Source organism: Bombus huntii, chromosome 13, assembly GCF_024542735.1.
Source record: "Bombus huntii isolate Logan2020A chromosome 13, iyBomHunt1.1, whole genome shotgun sequence".
Classification (NCBI taxonomy): domain Eukaryota; kingdom Metazoa; phylum Arthropoda; class Insecta; order Hymenoptera; family Apidae; genus Bombus; species Bombus huntii.
This window is the reverse complement of record NC_066250.1, coordinates 2,219,099-2,238,963: the sequence shown is the minus strand read 5'-3', so window position 1 is coordinate 2,238,963 and position 19,865 is coordinate 2,219,099. Positions and strand designations below refer to the sequence as shown.

Below are 19,865 nucleotides of genomic sequence, written 5' to 3'. Positions count from 1 at the left end.
GAACATCAACAACACCAAAGGATAGAATCCTGAAAATAAACTTCGAACTTTACGAAATGGAAAGAACCTTTGGATGTTGCATCTTTTTCAGATTCATAAGTACATATTGACCTTGGTTTCGTCAATAGAGATAAGTATGGTACATAGTTTCGTCCTGATATACAGTTTCATGCAGGTTTCATCTACGGTCGTATCACTCAAACACTTAAATACCACATTTCCTCAAAAAAAAAGAAAAAAAAAAGAAAAATGTTTATTATTTTGTTCTTGCAGGAAATCCCGTCAGGGACAGGTCAAAGGAGGAAGAGGAAATGCCTATGAGCAACTGGACACAACTTGCAGACGAATGGCTCGCCAAAGCAAGTGCCGCAAGAGGGTTGGACGTTACCGTTTTACCATATACCGAGACGCTCAGAGATTTACCACCGACCGCGGAAACTATCCGCATTAATGGTACTAACCTCGATCAACTTTCACGGGTAAGAAAATTGGTAACGTCTCTGCGCTACGTCTCTAAGTTCGGGGCTTTCCAAACTTTTATAGACCGAGACTCATTTTCGAAAACGTTAACTTACGCGATCTACTTGGAATATCTCGTATCTCTGTGTCATGCGCATATCCCACAGCCGATATTCCATTACTAATAGAAAAAAGTTACATATGTGCTGCGAAAGTGCGTTTCTGAGTGAAAAGGTGCATATTAGACCCCGCGATCTCTATCCCACTTTCCATACCATTCACATACTCTATATCCAACGTGCCAATATCCTATATCTGTGCATCCGAAGTCAAGTTCACGGGATGTGGGACACGGGATAACACGTGGTCTATGTAAGGAATAGAGTAATGGTATTGATTAAGAAATACTGGACTTTAAACGTTGGAATGTTGAATTATGCATATTAAATACGAGGTAGAGAATATAAGATCAGAGAACTGAAGTTCGGCGAGCTGTATGTGGAAAAAATGTTAATCTATATTTTCACACGAGGAATCATTTTCTTTCCGATCGTGCTATGGTTTCGGGAACACTGTGTATATCGATTTATTTTCACAAGGTGTTACCTTGTCTTTTGGTTCTTCCGTATCTCCCCGCCTTTTTTCACGTTCCACGATGTCGCCAACTCTCACTTTCAGTGCCAAAATACTTTCACCAACTTGATCAACAAGGATAAGTATATATATACCTGTACTGTATCCTTCCTACTTAGGTTTATACGTAGACTCTAATCCAATGTCAGTGACTTTCCCCGCGAAAGTTTTTGCGATGATACGATTCTTCGTTTCGATAGAAGATTCATTATTCTCCGAATGAAGAAAGAAAAAAAAAAAGATGCGTTTCCTGCGTTGAGGGATCTACTTGCCTCTCGCAACTTCCTAGGAAATATTTCTAAATTTGTGTAAAAGAGAACTAGTCTTGCGTTATCAATACTGTTATTTTATTTAAAAAATTACAAAATAGAAACTTTGCGATCTAAATTTTATATAATTATATTTATCGTTTTAATATTCTATCATTGATCGTGGTAAAAATTCGCGTGTTTCTTTTCAGCACAATTATTCTAGAATGTTGTGGGAGATGGAGAACGCGCAATCAAATGGGCACTTGTCAGGATTTGTGGATAAAGCTTTAAAATTACTGGATCTAAAGCAAGTGATGATGGAGGTAGAGACATCGGTGATGTCGAAAGTGTCTTGTTCGGCGTGCAAAGTTGGGGCAGGTCTTCTTCTACATTACATAAAGGTTGGCAAAAACGACGAAGAAATTATGAACAGCATTTACCAATTTTGTACATCCCTTAATATTCAAAGCCCTCGAGTTTGTCACGGAGTTACATTGCTCTTTGGGGTAAGTTTTACGATATTGATTTCCCTTCTATCAAACCATTCTACAATTTCCTATCACTTCAATTCGTTGCTTTTGAAAAACCGCTCCTCTGAAATGAAACTCTATCTATTTAAAATTATTTCTTATTATTTTTAATTATTCGCGTATGAAAACCACAGGAGAAAACCGTGAGAAGTACATTCTTATCGATCTTCTGATTTTAGCGTTACTTTGTCAGTAAAATTTTCAGACGTTTTATAGATGCGTAGATGAATAAGCTTTGCATAAAAATGTTCAGTTTACCTGAAATATTAAATATCGTTATAGACTGTTTTCTATGGAATTAATTGCACGTTGAACGATGGTTTTCTTCAGGGCGAAGTTATTTACGTGTTGAAACAAGTAGATATGGGACCATCGCAAATCTGCAGCTTTGTTATCGGCGACGCATGCGACGACGCGTATAATCCTCTACACGAGTGGGAAGTTGCATTCCCGCCAGTGAATAAACCACCTGTGAAACCACCCGTGCCGCCTCAAGAAGGTGCGCCTACCTTCAAGGTTCTTCATATCTCTGATACGCACTACGATCCTTACTACCAAGAGGGTGCGAACGCAGATTGTAATGAACCCTTGTGCTGCAGATTAACCAATGGGGCACCCCAGACACCAGCCGCACGTGCTGGACGATGGGGTGACTACCGAAAATGTGACACGCCAAAAAGAACGGTTGAACATATGCTTAAGCACATCGCGGATACACATTCTGTAAGTAACTAGATTTACATTCAGACAAATTTTATTTGAAATAAAGATAAAAAATGACAACTTGAAACAACGAATGTTAACGACTTTTACTTAAATTACTTATACTTAAAAATTAAAGAACGGTGATTGTCTGTGACATTTAAGTAAACGAGGAATGTGGAAAAGTAGTTGATTTACTTTAATCAGATATGTTTATGAGAAAAGATGTTTTTACAAAAATTCGTACAGTATAATTTGGAGAATTTCTCGTGTTAATCCAGGATATCGACTACATTTTGTGGACAGGAGATTTACCACCTCATGACGTGTGGAATCAAACGCGAGAGGAAAATCTGAAAGTTTTGCATGAAACGGTGACACAGCTCATTGAGATGTTTCCCGGAATACCGATCTTTCCTGCTCTTGGAAATCATGAAAGTGCTCCTGTTAATAGGTAACTAAAATTCTTTTATTTACTTCCTCAACTTTCTTCTTTGTAGACAAAATTTCGATTGTTTCATTGACAAACCTTGTTATTAATACTACCTTCCTATTAACAACGTGTAATCCTTGATTTTGTACTCATTTGGCTTAATAGTAAAGTATATAAAAATAGGAAAAAAGAAAGAGATTAATGTAAAAAAATGTTTCAGTTTTCCACCACCATTTGTGCCAAAAGAAAACGACATATCGTGGTTGTACGACTCGCTCGATAAACACTGGAGACATTGGTTACCAGCAGGTGTTTCACACACTGTTCGCCGTGGCGCTTTTTATTCGGTTTTAGTGCGTCCAGGATTCAGAATCCTTTCTGTCAATATGAATTATTGCAATAACAAAAACTGGTGGCTGCTAATAAATAGTACGGATCCAGTGAGCGAACTGCAATGGCTAGTTTATGAGTTACAAGGAGCTGAAATGAATGGCGAGAAAGTTCACATCATTGGGCATATTCCACCTGGTCATTCGGACTGTTTGAAAGTGTGGTCTAGGAACTATTATCAAATCATTAACAGGCTAGTATAGTAGTAACGAGTTTCCAAATGACTATGATTCATCTGTTGTAACATTTATGTCCAGATGCATATGCAATAGGTTTATCGAAGGATTTTATCGGTTTTCATGCTGCCAGTCTTATGTTACGGTAATACATGGTGTAACAAAAAAGTAATAAGATACTAAAAAATGAAAAACATATCGATATTCAATAGCAATGGGGTCAAGCAAATCGCAAATCGATTCGAATATTGACCGACTAGATTCGAATCCTCTATAAGTATTTAAAAAAAAAAAAGAAGAAGTAGATACTTTCAAGTAGACTCGAGCCTAAAGTTTTATCTGTAAATTCAATGTTTACAGATACGAATCTACAATCACGGCACAATTTTTTGGACATACCCACTACGATGAATTCCAATTATTTTACGATATTGCTGATCTTGGAAGAGCTGTTAGCATAGCTTACGTCGGGCCATCGGTTACACCTTATTATGAACTCAATCCAGGATACAGAATATACTACGTCGATGGTGATCATCCAAAAACCACGAGGGTAAGTTATCCTAAACTCCTTTTTATTGTATGATTACGCGATTAAAATGTATCGTAATTTTGTTACAGATGGTCGTAGATCACGAAAGCTGGGTAATGAATCTAAAAGAAGCGAATCTTTACGATTATCCTATTTGGCACAAAATGTACAGTGCCCGACAAGCGTATCAAATGCCATCGCTTTTACCACGGGACTGGGATACCCTGATAGATAAGATGAGCAATGAACCTTCGCTTTTCGATCTGTATTATAAGTAAGTAAGAGATATAGCGAGGTCATAAAATTGGCCAGGCATTGAAGTTGAGATGTGATATCTCTTAAACAACATCAGTTCTTGATACAATTTAGTTAAAATACCCGTATATATTGTTACGTTTCAGACATTATTATAAGAATTCTCCCGTAAGACCGCAATGCAATGATGAATGTCGAAAAAGATTACTTTGTGATTTGCGAAGTGGAAGAAGTCACGATCGCAAAGCTCTATGTCAGAGTCTCGAATCTAGAATAGATAACGAAACAAGGACAGGTTGGCGAGCTTGGATTTACAACGGACTCGCTTTCTCGTACGTACCTAATTGGTGGTTCCAATCTTATTCTGGTGATGTTAATACCAACCAAGTTGACGTATAATTCTGCAGATATTTTTGTCATTTAATTGTTATTCGTATATGACTATCACTGATATTTCTTGTTTTCTTTAGATAATTTTTCCCTATTTCATTAGTCTAATTTCTAATTATAATAATGTGTTCTTCCTTTGTGAAAGGTAATTGCCAATATTTACAGATTTTTAATGTACAAAATATTCGAACTTTTTGTTTGTAAGATTTCATTTCTTCCAATATTCATTTCAGATTTCAAATTTTAAAAAATTCGGCTTTTAAAGAATCATTTTTTTAAAAAAAATTTGGAAAATATTCTCATAGGCAATAAAATTAAGAATTTAAAGAATTCAGTGAAAGCAATGAAAGTAATACTATAATTAACTGTGATTATATGATGAATTGTGATTAGTAACATTAATGATATTATATTAATCATATTAATAATATTATTAAGAAATTTTGTAACAAATGTTAACAATTAGCTCTAAGTAATAAATACTACAAATGTATATAGTTATATAAAGATCTGATACGTACAATATATTTTACTAATCTGCACGCTGCAACTGCCTGTATTATCACTTTTTGTTTATATTAAGCAAAATAATACTGATTTTATGAAAGATTATTAGCGAATGTTTATACAAGTTTATATTTTTGTGGATGCAACTGAAGATATAAAATTAAAACATTAAAAATTTTTAACATTTAAAATTTTTAACATTTTGTATATTTTTACATATTACATACTTATATTCTACATATTTTTTTCTTATCTTTAAATTTTTCATAAATGCATAAACATTCGTAATCTACTAACCATAAAATATTTTTGCAAGAAGTAGTGAACATATACTAATATTTAAATGCTGCTATTTTCGAAATGTTAATGCATTTTAATTATTTTCAACTTAACTGTCTTCTGTTCCTGATTTTCTTTCATTTAGCTCTTTGAGTGCTTGTTAACATAACATAAATGTGTTAAAAGAGTGTTCACATTTTTATGGCTTAAACTACTTGTACTTGTTGTAAATAATACGGAAAGATACAATTTTAATTCTTTTGAATCTAATTTTTAATACACATGCAATGAAAAAAAGCAATAAGAAATAATGTGTTCCTCCCCTGTGTTTCTTTTTGTTTAACACAGTACGTACTAAATTAATATACTTACTTTTTTTGGCATTTAATTTTTTATTTGTTACAGTGTATTATTCTCTCAGTTTATCACAAAATAAATTTTTTATTCTAATCATTTTAAATTGTCTATTTAATTTATTGACTAAACACTCAAAGGATTAAATTAATTTTCATTTTAATATTCAATATAGGTTTCTACAAGTCATATTTAGTGCATGTATATGCTGCATAAAGAATTAAATCACTGTATAAGTTGCATACATTGTTCGTATGTTTCAGCATTTTCCTTGCAAGAAACGTAGCAACATAATTTTTCAGAATAAACAGCGCACAGCATTAGTATATTTTATAGTTATTACATATTTTCTAAAGCGATATGAATTACTAAAGAAGTGACATAATTGTTATATCAAATATTATAGAGACAAACAATATTATTAAAAAACTCTGCTACAATACATAAATACTGTATATATGTTATTAAATAAAATATCAGTTTCGGAATATTTAGTAAATCTGTAATGCTTGTATATATATTAATGCTTTTGTGGTTTCAGCAAAAAATTACTATAAAAGATGGTGTTTTGAAGTTTGTAATATATTCTAACTATTCTTTTTACTATTTTGCAAAAATTTTCTACTGAAATGATATAGAAACAAAAATCGGGTGATCTTTTATTGTTTTTACACTACATAAAAGAAATAAAATTTTTTATTTTCTACTATATATCAATGTTGTATAATAAGTACTCAAATTTACAGTTTATTGGCCATTATTAAGGTCAAAAAGCTATTTCATGTGATATACACATTTATTAGCAAATGGCACCTAGTAATTAAATAACAGACAGTACCTTCTGGTGATGGAACACATATAATGGTGGTTGAAATTTCCAACACTAATCTACATTGCTTATAGTGTAAGTATGTACATAGATTTTACCTATACGCTTAAATTATGCTCAATGCTGCATAAATTAGTATTTAGTAGTTATGAAAGCCTCCACTATATAATACAAATTGCTAATAACTTTGAAACTATATATAATTTCTCTTTTAATATGTTATTGAATATTACTTGCACAAATAATTAATGTTTATTTCATCATAAAAAAGAGGTATTAGTTTTCAAACTAAAACCAATAGATATCTATATGAGTATCACTAGTATGACTCATTAACGTATACAGATTCACAAAAATATTTGTACACCAATGTATTTATAATTGAAATAATTTTGAAATTGCTGTATGTATTTTGCATGGGAAACATGCAAGATAATGTTACAAACAAGATGTGTTATTCATTTCTTTTAAAAGTTATACAAAACCACTGTATATTTTTAACGTAATTCTGCAAAACAATTTATAGATATAACTCTGGATAAGTCGTATCTCTGTTTTGGTTATAACAAGAAAAAATGATAGGGGAGAAAGATCAAAAGATTTAACCTCTTAACGAGCGAACTTATCAAAGTCAAGTCATTAAATTATTTAATGTATCCATTGCATTTTCGCATTTACGTATATATAATTCTAGTTATTCCGATCTCATTAGATAGCATTCCAAAGTTTTAATATCTTTTTACTGATTGAAAGTTACAAATAGATTGTTTTAGGTTAAATTACCACTCCTACAATTACTACAATTACTAAATACTACAATTAATAGATTAAAATTTTTTTTTTAAGAGATTGAAACTGCTGAAATTTATATATATATATTCAGTTCTTAAGCTGTTATGAAATTTCTTACCTAAAAAATAATTGTATATTATATTTTCTTTGCAGATTGTCTGTTTTCATGGCAATTCCTCGATTTGCATATAATTTACCTAAATATGTATTAGGCCTGGGATAAATGAAGATAACATTAAACGGAAAACTGATGTGATTCTGTTGTTAAATTATTAAATATTTACAATGGTGACATTGTTATTTTGAAAGCTGTAATATGCATTTACATGCATAAGAATATGCACTATTACACGCAAAAGTATGATGGAATTGTCAGATGCAGATACATATATCCGTGAGATCCGTGTTATGTTATAGTTAAAAGAATTTATTTAACTAGCAATAGAGAGATTATATAGCGTAAAGTTTCACTTTCAAACATGAATTATTTTTCCTTTGAATGTGATAAACATACACATCGAATGTGTGTTGCTGTCGTATCAAAAATATTTGATAAACTGTTTCTAAAGAGGAATTACTTTATTTTTTTTTTTTCAGAAATGATGTTCTATTGATAAAAATACTATATAGAATGTACTAAAATGTACTAGACAGAGAAGCATATTATCATATTAAATTCCATGTTTAGTTTATATCAATTCTATACAAGTTGAAATCGTTACTACTCTGTGATCTCAACATAGAGAATACATTTTTGAAAAAAGAAAATATAGAGTGAATTTACATAAAAGTAATTGCATTTATAAGTTTGTTATATGCAATACAATTAAAAGATCAGGCAAATGCAACTAGTTTGAATAATGAGATATACAATCAATCAGATATAAAATCAAATCTAGGTAAAATCGACAAACACTGTTGATTAGTTTTAGAAATATTTTGTACATAATCGTATTTGTATTGTATAGTTACTCTTGAATTCGTTGTCACAAACATAATTATTATAAATGTATTAACATTTTTATGAATAGAAATACAAAAATTGTACTTACAATTAGCGATTATTACACTTAACTTCATTAGCATAATTGACGTTTGACATATAGGATTTAATTGTAAAATTGAATAAAAATTTTTTTACAATTTACATACTTTTGTAAGAAATGGATATTCAACAATGGACGATATAAGTTTTAGCGTCAACGAGAGAGCTCCAAGCAAATTGAGGAAGCTTTTGGAATCTAGGTGAAGAAAGCTGGTTGTGGATTAGCGAATTTAATTTGGAATAAGGGATTATCATCTGAAAAAAATACACCATAGTGATCAAAAAGCAACAAAAGTAACATAAATGCATAAAAATCCGCGGTCTATTCGTTAAAGTTTGTTTGTGCTTTCTTTATCTCATATTTCCTTTACGTTTCTCAATTTGGTTATTTTAAGTGGAATATTTGAGAACAGCGCGTTTAGTTTTAAATGTAATTTTTATTTAGGCTATGTACAACACATACGTACAATACGTGACCCTTGCTTAAAACTATATTACGCTCGCCCGGTATGCATTTCCACTTTTAATCTTTTCTCTTTGACATACTTGTTAGTGTGTGTGAATGTGTGCTCTCATGCATGCGTCGTCGTAATAGACACACATATATGTTGTGTTTCTTTCTGTATGTATGCAAGTGCAAATGTGTTCGTATATTCGTGTGATATGTTACAAATTTTTAGGAACATTTCGCGTGGAACACCGCGAGCGATATTAGTAATAAGGTTGCAGCAAAACTACACGAAAACAATGCAGTCGTCTGCAGCTTCATTCTCGATCAATATATTAATTAGACAATTATCGAAAAATGACACCAATATAGACGATTGTTGATTGGACAGATCCAAATATCACCACTGAAAGACGCCAGGGAGAATAGCAACTATTCGATAACGATCAAATAGAATAAAATTTCGTTTAAATAGATATCTTGCACGTTTTTATGTCGATTATGTCCGATAAGAGAAATACAACATTTTTTAATTGAAAGTAAATCAATGTGATATTTCATTTAATTATTCATTTTAAGCCAGAAAGGCATTAAATATGAAACTGCCAAGAGATATATTTACATTTGCAATAAAATTTTATCTGTAATTTTGTATACAACTTCTACATTATGTGAACAAGATGTAGATGTAGATAGATACATAATTGTGTATTTTCTTTGAAATAAAGTAACTTTATTTTGATACTTTAAGAATTCGATTAAGATTAAAAGCAAATACCGATTTACATTTGATATTTTGAAACCATTGTATCTGATAAGTAAAATAATTTTACAACATTGTTAACGAATTAAGTCTTAAAGTATGGCTATATATATATATATATATATATATATATATATAAGATTTGGTGTAAAATTATTTAAGATAAAAAAAGGAACTGTGTATAGAACTTCACGTAATTATTTATTTAGACCCCTGGCGTCTCTCAAATTTCAAACGCAAGACATTGTCAGTTATCCTCGTCTCTCATCCTGATTATTTAAAACTCTGGCCAACATAAGCACACAAATCAATACCTAATATTCCACTAAGTTTAGGTATGCTTATATCTTTAAAAGGACATTGAAAAATCGCATATGCTAGAATATCTGTTGATTACACTGTATACGTATCTCTTCCTTATTTACAATCTCCTCTGTTAACGAAACTGTTTTGGATCGTTGTTAAGAAACTAACAAAAAGATTACGTGGATTGTGCGCGTATCGAGTTCCACTCTGCGTGCATATTGATTATTCTAATTGTTAGTTATGCGTAGCGCGTGCTGTGTCAAAAAAGAAAAAAAGGAGAATAAAAAGATAGAGAAGGAAGAAAACATGAAATATAAGTTTGTTTCATTTAGTCACTGACTTTGCCTTTATCAGCATTGGAAAGAAACTATGTATCATAAAAATAAAACGAACGAACAACAAAAGAACCGGTTTTATCGACATTTTAGAAATAATCTGGATAAATTCAAATGCAAAACTGCTTTACGCGGCAATATGCATTTCTACTATCGTTACGAAAAATGAAATCCTTCCGATCCTACAGACATGTATCACTTAATTTAAGAATTGAAAGTTCGATCGAAATATGTATATCACGCTTTGTACAGAATAATAGAAAATTGTGTACATACATAATCATTTTCACTAATAATTATAATGTTATGTGCGAATATGTGTGTTTAATGAAATTATACATATCATCCGTGTGTATGCATAACACCGCACATGAATAATATTTCTTACTTTCTTTTACCAATAATACCAAATGATATTAACAAAGTTACTTTTGTCGAAATATCATTAACATTACGACGAAATGTTAGAAATCATATCTCATTAACTGAAACGCAATAGTCAGAGCTGATTTTCTATCGTAACATTAATGAACGAATAATCATGGTAAGATGTTTAAACCGTTCAACACGATATTGTTTCGTGTCTATCGTAAATTCGACTTTTCGTCTCTTTTTGTGCAAAATGTCACGAGATTCGCGTTAATTTGATTTCGTTTCACTGTTCTCTTAAATGTACTTCATAGCGTCGAGAGATAATCTCGTCTCCTCTTGACAACACGTTTTAGCGGTGCTAAGTTGCCTGAATGAAGATATGCAGTCAAATATATATATATATCGTAACGATTTCGTCTGATCCACTCATATAATGTTTACAATTATGTTTGATATTGCAACATTGGCGCAGCGAGGTTGGGATGATGAGCCGTATTCATTCTTAGAGCGGAAATACTCTTGTTGTACCACTCGTCCTCGGCTGACATGCCTGAAACGAAGTAATAAATCAGTGGATAAATCGATCCATCCCACAGGATTCTTATCTTTAGCCCCGAAACCAAAACAAAAAGGTAATTTTCGTCGAAACACGGAGCTGATCGATAACGAGATTGAACGATAAAATCGTTTGCTTATAAGAAATGGGAAATCGCCTTCTTTTTCTTTCCATAGATTTTTTATATGTCACCAATGGCAATAATCGTTGCGATAATAATCGTCGCGAACGTAAGATAACGATATACGCGGAATATTATCTTTTTAATACGAAGAATTTATTGATCAGTTATAATAAGTTAAATACCCATTCGATTTAACGCGAAAAAGGAAGACTGACAATGAGATATCCATCTACCCTTTCCCATCGGAAACAGCTCGACGAACGAAAGTAAATTTCTTTTCTCTTAAGAAAGCAATCCGGTGAATCGATTTAATGACTTTTGCAGGAGGTTCGTCGTAATCGTTAATCGGCCGATTTGTTATCGCATTAAGACGTTAAATCGTTATAAGAGCCAGAGATATTCGTCGAAGACCTACGCTCTATACCGAGCGAAAACTCGAACACGAACACCGGCATAGACAGCCAATTCGCGAATAGTCTTGATTCGATTTTAAAGCGATATTCCATCTTGCGCCGGAAATGATGTAAGACGGCATTCGAGCGGAAATAGAGAGAACGTCTTGGACTGAACGAACGAACGAACGTTTGTACGGATGTCCGATTCCTGTCATTTCCGGTCCAACGTTTTACCAAGTCATTTAATAACTTTAGACCAACGCCTATGATAATTACGAAAAGAAAAAAGAAAAACAAGCAGATCTTTTCGTTTCTATAGAATCGAATCGATTCTAATATCTTTCAGCGTTTCCCTCTTTTATATTTCTGCAAATTCTACACTTTGTAATTGGACACGTAACAGCGATAAATCTATAGCATCGATGGTAATGTTACGACAGCAAAACAAATTTCGAATTAAACCAAATGCCGACAAATACATTTTCTGATTATACGAATTAATTCTACAACGATCATTGTTCGTATTTTGGGTGGAACGTGCAATGTTTGGATATAACGCCGGTTCGCTCAAGCTACGAAGCAAAATATTCCTAATTATAAATTAACTCGCGAGTTAATGAAATCGTAAATCGATTAACAGGCTGTTATTCGAATAGTGCATAGTTGGAGATCACGTGAACTCACCCATCGCATCTTGTCTCATACCAGTAACTGCAGACATATTCGACGCTGAATGTGACATAGAAAACGGTTGTGTCATACTTGGATAGGACGTCGTACTCATCTACATGTAAACATAAATTCATATATAAATTAACTACTCGTTAGACAAGAAAAATACGACAGTATAATCTCGTCGTATCGTTTACAGGCGATTTATCGATTCTTCTTCGAAATAAATAAAATCAAACTTCGTTGTTCAAAAGATCGTAGTTTAAATCAACATACGGGACAAGAAATAGTGGAAACTTGTTATCGTGGAATGGTAGTTTGGATTAATATAGAGAAGAGGAATTACAGCTGGAAAGGATAACGGACGAAAAAAGATCGGAGCAAGTATCGGTAAATTTTATAGCGGTACGTCAAACATGACTTCGAAGATCGATTAAGAGGATCTCGAAGCTTTTTTATCGGCAAACCGATACGCTCGACGAATTATTGGCTTAATTAAACCGGTAGGCATTCGGTAATCCGTCCGACCCAACTAATCAGTCGAAATGCAATTTAGCTACATCGACCGATAGCGATGCGCCGGACGCACGCTCAGGTGCACTTCAATTTAATACCTCGGTTAAAATCATTAACGAGAAACGCATCGAATTCATTCGTAGGGATACGATACGTTGCTTGGTAGGCGTGACGCATCCATTGTCAGCGTTAACGATTTTCGTTTTTCTTTTTTTTTTTTTTTTTTTGATATACGTAAATACGATAAAAATATAATGAATTATACGGCGACCGAAACGTGACAATGGATTTACACACCTTGAAACGTTGCTCATATTTTATCACGTACGTATCGATACCTAATATCTCGGTTTTCGGCGTACGCGAACGTACGTACAAAACTATTTTGAGAAAATTGTCAACGGTAACGAAGGATTTCGATGGATGATCTGTACGAAGGGTGTCTCAGGTTCCTTTTCGCAAACCAATGTCAGCATAATAATTTTGTTCTAATCTTTTAACAGAGCGTCTGTGCTCTGTCGATCTTCGTGATTTCTTATTTTTAATCGTAGGACATTTTATGGCACTGTTTTGCGGAAAAAAGCCTGCAATACGTTGTACAAGATGTAAGAAGACAAAACCATCGATCGTTGCGAGAGATCTGAAAAGAAACTACGGGTAAAAGAATATTTTAGAGACGAATGACTTGCCTGAGGGTAGCGATTTATTCCATTTATGCTATTGTGAGGATGAGGATACGGTTGATAACCTCTGCTGGCACCTGGATAAATATTCCTCATCATGGCACCTTGGCAAGCAGGAATCGGAGTCAGGGCCTTCTGAAGTTGCTTCTCTTGCTTCCGATACTTCGCTCTTCTATTTTGAAACCAGACCTACCGGTGCGAAGAAAGTGCGATAGAATTTAGGAAAATTCTCCGGAGACCTAAGTAAAACGTAAAGTATTGTAATAATAACGTTTTTTCTGATATTCGCGAAAAGTGCAACGGCGAGAGGCGAACGAGCTCGTTAGACGAGCCGACTCGAAGTTTCGAAAATATGTACGTTCGAACTCGCGTTCTCGAATCGAATCTACGAGAACGCGTTAATCAGACTGTAAACGAAGGGGCGGCGGGGACGGGGGGCATTTCTCTTCTCCATCGTCGGTCGCTGAGCTATTCCCGCTTTTCTCGGACTCTCCCCGAGGTAGAGTAGTTTATCTATCGCCATTTTGCATCGGGCAATTTCCATTGTTTCGCGGGATTAGTAAACCCATATTGGGGGTTGCCTGAACCGCCACCAGCGACTCCCCGGCATGCACACCGAATCCCCGAACCTCCAACCGCCACCCTCGAACCCTCTATCGCTCTCTCGACCCTCCATCACGCCTACAACCCCCCTACCACCCCCTCCCCCTTCCACCCTATGGTCTCCTTCTTCGTTTCCCCTCTCTTCTCTTCTTCCGGGTTCTCGTGATTCCCTGCCAACCGACCCTTTTCCAAGCAACCCCCAGAAAGAGAAAAGCCTCTCCCCTGGTTGGGGTTGACTTGTTTCCACCCTCGTGGTGATGTTACCAGTGCCTCCTGATTGGCCAATGCCACGACTGTGACGTCACTCCAAGCTTCCTCATTGGCCAACATGTTTTATCGACATTTCTACTGTGCACCGTCTCTCCCCCTCTTCTCACTGTCTCCCTCGTACACACTCGTATACACGCACGTAGACACACACACACGTACACACGTACACACGCACGCTCACACACACAGGCATAGTCTCTCATTCTCGGTTTCTCTCTCGTTCTTGCACGCTATCGCACGGTGAAACGAGTGACACACGAGGGTGGCTCGATCAAGCCTGGTTTTCTCTACTTGTTCCGTATCTTTTTTCTTCCGTTATTTTTCTCTATTTCCTTCTGATTTGCTGCTCCCCGTATCGCGTCTCTTTTTGGTCCGTTTCTCTCTTCGCGTATTTCTTGTCTTTTTCTTTTTTCTCTCTCTCTCCCTCTCTCTCTCTCTCTCTTTTTCTGTTTCTCGATGGAAGTACGATACGTAGTTTTCGAAGCGTAGCTCGCGAAACATTCGCGCCGATGATGTTCCGGTGTCCGTAAGAGGTGGGTCAAAGGGGCTGCAGAAGATACGCGAGAACGTACGACGATAGAATGGAAGGGAAAGAATTGCCCGGTGAAAAACCGTTGGGCAATTTGAATATCGTGGATTTTGTATCGTTGTGGGTGTGAATCGAGAGTACTGTTCGTAGAGATAAGGAGGAAGGAAAATTATAGTTGTCAGAACGAGGGAATTTACGACGAATGGGAGCCGAACGAAAGAAGTCGAATACGATGGTCATTTAGCTGTGCGAGAGTTTACGGAGTCCAATTTTGACTCGAAGTACTTCATCGATCGTTAAACGAAACAAACAGCATCGTACTACGAAAATTACGCTGAAACGCGAGCCTGATATATTTTTATGTATATTTTTCCATACTGCGTTGATTGCATTTTTACGTGTACAAAATAAGAAATGAAACACGACTGTTCGAAACGAGACGTCGGACGTAGCGATGGAAAAATTAAACCGAGAAACCGTCGCTGCTCCAGTATCGACATCGTTTTCTTTCTCCTCCTATTATTAAAAAGACAGTCGACGAACTATTCGTAAAATGTCATTACCATCGTGCATTGGATCGATATAAATTCTTTTGTGAATTAAATCTGGAACACGATGTATCGGCTGTTAGGCAAAGAGATTGTATCGATAATTTCAAAAAGGGACGCGCGTGTATACGTACGTGTATATCTGGCTATACCTACATCATTTTAAACTGCACATACGGAAATCACGGAACAAGCGAAGCACCACGCATAACCAATTGCGACCCGCATTTGAATTCATGGCACATGAGCCGATTTGCACTTGCACAAAAGATACTTGCATCCCAAATAATTTGAATTTACGTGTCACCCTGAGTCATTAGTTTCGCATCGAAGTTGTCGTAGTTGTCGACGGAAGGAAGAGAAACTTTCGTTAAAAATAATAATGCCGTAACAAAGAATAATTTTACTTTGCGTTCCATCTATAACGATGTACACGATTTTGACCAACTACGATCGTGTACTATTCAAATAATAGTCTGCCGGTCGATGATGTGACTTTATCGATTGCAGAGTTGGTTTATCGTAGTTTTAAATATCTCGTTCCGGCTTATACATTTATACGCACGAAATATATACGAATTTCCAGAATAACAAATTTGACTTTCTTGTTACTGCGAGTCTTCTATCGGTTTCGTGTTCTATCAATCTTTAACAGGACTTTGCGCGATGTACGTTTATACATTCGTAGACGATACGCATATGTATATTTCCAAGCCATAAATGTTATATATCCTACGAGAAGATGAAACAAAGAATAGCATTTTTTTTTTTTTTTTTTTTTTTTTTGGAAAATGCAGAATTTTACAGAATCCGTGCCGATAGTTTTATTCGTACTGTATACGTTTCTGATACGATACCTTCTATCGAAATATTCTATCGAAACGTAGATTTTCGAAGCATTCTGTTCGAGAATACCGCGCGTCAAAAAGTACTGCGATTCGTTTATTCCTTTTTAAGGCCTTTATTTTTGATTATGGCGATGTACTACTCTATGATAGAGCTCCGATCTAAAAGTCAAAGTTCAAAGTATTCGAGTATGCATCGCTGCAAATTATATTACCCGGCAAATATAACGACATTTCACTTTTGCACACACACACACACACACACACGCACGTTAATACGTGCTTGCGAATAGAACAGGCCTCGAATCCATAAAAATGGTGGCTCTAAACGTTATTAATACTGCAGGATGTATTTATCAAACGTATCGCCGAAAAGCGTTTGTGAATATCTTGAAAAAAAAAAAAAAAAAAAAAAAGGAAACGATCGATAACGAAACCCGGTCGATCGTCCCCGTTGTTATTTCTCGCGTCATATTTGTAAAAATATTGGTTTGATCGAAAGGAAGAGGTAATTCGAAATGCTAAAAGCGCGAAACTGGATTATCTTACTCCTGCTTCTTTAATACCTTCGCAGGTATCTTTTAATCGAGTCTCTTACGTGATAAATTGTATCACGATCGAAATATCTACCGAATCAATCGTTTTCCAACGCGAATAGCGTTTATACAAGAAACAACGAATTGCATCGATCGATGCGTTCAAAATTATACGAAGTACGAATTATACGATTTAAACAAACGTATCGCGAACTTTGTACAATCTCCACGTAAGCATCAACGAAAAATCTAATTACACCGGATTATGTATCCCCTGAAAACCATTCGACTTATCGCTGAAAGCTGATCCGTGAAAGGCATCGAATAAATCGGTCGAAAGAAAGGTAATTCGTGTATGTTTATCCATAGATAAATATACGGATGCGTTTAAGCGACTAGGTCTCGTAAACGCGGATCGCTCCTTTTATTTACAACTCCTCTGAAAGAGCTTTTTGCGAACATACTTGCGCGCGTCCCTTAAGGCGCGTACCCTACAAGAACTGGAAAGCTAAGAGTTGGTAATTCAATAACCGTGCTCTCCAATCCTCCCTTTCTCCGCCCAGCTATGTTCTGCCGTAGAGAAAGATAGCGCCAGAAGATGGGATAGCGAAAGTGCAGTTCTCTCTCCCTCAAGGGTAGAGAACAGCTCAAAATGTCTGCTACTTTGAGAACCACGACCAAGAAAACTATCCTTCTGTATACCTAAGAGAATACACTCCGTACTCTGATAGCTAACCCACGTATAGAGACAGAAAATGGATCCCGAGATAATGGATTACTCTCTGCAAGAAAATATACCTACTACTACTTTCTTCTTGCCTCATCGCCCACTTTTCTTCCCTCGTACCAGAACACGCGTACACCTACACTTTGTCGAACGAACGTTCGTCGATCGTAGGCTGCGTGTCTTTCATCTACCGATTTTTACATTTCTTCGTTGGATCGTGTCGAAACTACGACGCGTCTCGATAAGTAGATCGCGGTTGTTTGCGATATATTTTTCTGCACGCTTCTGGACTAAAAAAGCGACGATAGAGATTTGTCTTATTCGTTAAATATTAGAACGAGAAGTTTACTTTGTTCTGTATATTTGTCGAGGTTGAGATTTTTTTTTCAACAGGAACATTCGAAGCGTTTTTACAAATATAAAAGTATCTTAAAACGTGGGAGATGTAGAAATCATTGTTGGAGAGAGAAAGGGAGAATATTTCGCGAGCCGTGAAAGATTTGACAAGAAACCGCAAAGTAATAAATGTAAACGCGAGTTACATTCGGAGTGCAGCGATCTAAAAAAGTATATTCCGTCCGATGATAAAACGAGGAATGTACGTTGATAATTTTTTATTTCGCTCGTCAGTTTTTCTTATTTCCTCTCAGATAGGAAGTCAATTTTCTCGTAAAACGCCCACTAGGTAGGCTTCGATCGGAAGTCGAATCGAAGTAAAAAGGTCGAATGAAAACTTAGCTAACTTAATATTGGGTCTCGGATTCACCTTTCTTTTTCCTCGAGGTAATGGGATTTCTTGTGCGGTGATTCGAGAATTATTCTCTTACCACGATGCTATCCTTTTTCTTAACCGTTATCATTATACCGTATTACCATTATCAATAAAAAGACAGTTTCTTCTTGGTAACGCGCGATTGGTCGACCAGGTATCGCATCTTAAAATCGCTCTCCTATGAAAAATAAGAGGATTAGTCGCGCGAAAGTGCATAAAATGCTCGTAACGCGTGTATAAAATATCTAAAATAAGGTGTACTCGTCATAACGTATAACACGTGACGGAAATCTCGGCGCAGTCCCTAGTCTCTTTTAATTATTTCCACGATAACGCGCATTTCCATAAATATCTCTAGTCTACTTATATAAACATAAATACGTGAATTCATCGTCCAAAGTAGATACCACGTATAAAAGGTCCAGCTGATTTTCTTTCGCCAGTATGAAAATTTCGATTAAATTGCAATCAGCTTTCTACGTTCTCGCGTGTTTCGCCTCGTTCCTCGTTAGGCAAAATTCTGCCGTTAACATTTGGACAGAATAGCGAAGACGTGGAGAGTATCCATCGCGAAACAGGGGTTGAAAAGACAAGAGAAGAGAAGAGAAGAGGAGGGAAGAAAAGAGAAAAGAAGAGAAGAGAAAGATAGGGAGCCGAGCCATAGGGGGTTTGGTACCCTTCGTACGGTTTCCCTCTACTTTTCCTCATCTTCTTACTCCTCGTCTCGCAACGAAGGAAGAACCTCGGCAAGGCCGAGACGTTTCAGATCTATCTAGGGTGGAGAAAATTCAATTTAAAATGGCGGCTCAGATATAATGGCAGCCTCCGGTACAGCGCCACCCAACCACCCTTCCTTCCCAACTCATCTCAACTTTGCCACCGCCGTTCCCTACCTATTTCTCTTTCATCCAAGAGCACCCTGTTCGCGTGTCGCCATCTTCCAAAATACAAAATGCCGTAGCTACCACGGCAGCCTTCAAAGAATTCCGTAGCATCGAATATTTCAATGAAATAGAAACGCGCGTTCCCTGATAATTTTCAACTTCTTTTCCCAATTGTTTAACGAAGCGCGCAACCTTCTCCTTTTTCAATGGTTTAACAGCACGGTAGAACAAAGGCTCGTTCGAATTAATTCGACCAACCTGAAACTCGTTTATTTGTTTCATTGTTATTCGTTTGGCTGGAGATATTCTTCCTGCGTTTTTATCGTCCCTTCTCGATCGAGCCACAGGACGACGAGTAATTTCGGACATGTCTTCGGAGTGTTCGAAACCGATGGTCTAGTCGGTTCTAATGTACGCTCGAACG

General features: G+C 35.7%; 2 protein-coding genes across 7 annotated transcripts in view; one reads left to right on the top strand and one right to left on the bottom strand.

The window, feature by feature from the left end:
* Positions 1–8,659, top strand: part of LOC126872457 (sphingomyelin phosphodiesterase) — a 20,244-nt gene extending 11,585 nt beyond the window's left edge. For 3 of the 6 annotated variants that reach the window (XR_007691990.1, XR_007691989.1, XR_007691988.1), the window contains exons 3-12: positions 274–479; positions 1,553–1,849; positions 2,204–2,596; positions 2,857–3,029; positions 3,229–3,591; positions 3,935–4,127; positions 4,196–4,380; positions 4,508–4,693; positions 6,638–6,795; positions 7,666–8,659. Coding sequence is in view for 3 of the 6 variants with exons in the window: in XM_050632426.1 (XP_050488383.1) it covers positions 274–479; positions 1,553–1,849; positions 2,204–2,596; positions 2,857–3,029; positions 3,229–3,591; positions 3,935–4,127; positions 4,196–4,380; positions 4,508–4,693; positions 7,666–7,735 (2,066 nt within the window). In the remaining 3 variants the exon portion in view is untranslated. Of the gene's footprint in view, positions 1–273; positions 480–1,552; positions 1,850–2,203; positions 2,597–2,856; positions 3,030–3,228; positions 3,592–3,934; positions 4,128–4,195; positions 4,381–4,507; positions 5,998–6,154; positions 6,382–6,637; positions 6,796–7,665 lie in introns of those variants that run through there. The other 3 variants (XM_050632426.1, XM_050632425.1, XM_050632423.1) reach the window with 3 other exon arrangements.
* Positions 8,091–19,865, bottom strand: part of LOC126872458 (homeobox protein unc-42) — a 24,114-nt gene continuing 12,339 nt past the window's right edge. The window contains exons 4-6 of the mRNA XM_050632427.1: positions 13,734–13,916; positions 12,541–12,640; positions 8,091–11,331 (exon numbers count right to left, since the gene is read on the bottom strand). Of these exons, the coding sequence (XP_050488384.1) occupies positions 11,225–11,331; positions 12,541–12,640; positions 13,734–13,916 (390 nt within the window). The 3' untranslated portion in view covers positions 8,091–11,224. The remainder of the gene's footprint in view (positions 11,332–12,540; positions 12,641–13,733; positions 13,917–19,865) is intronic.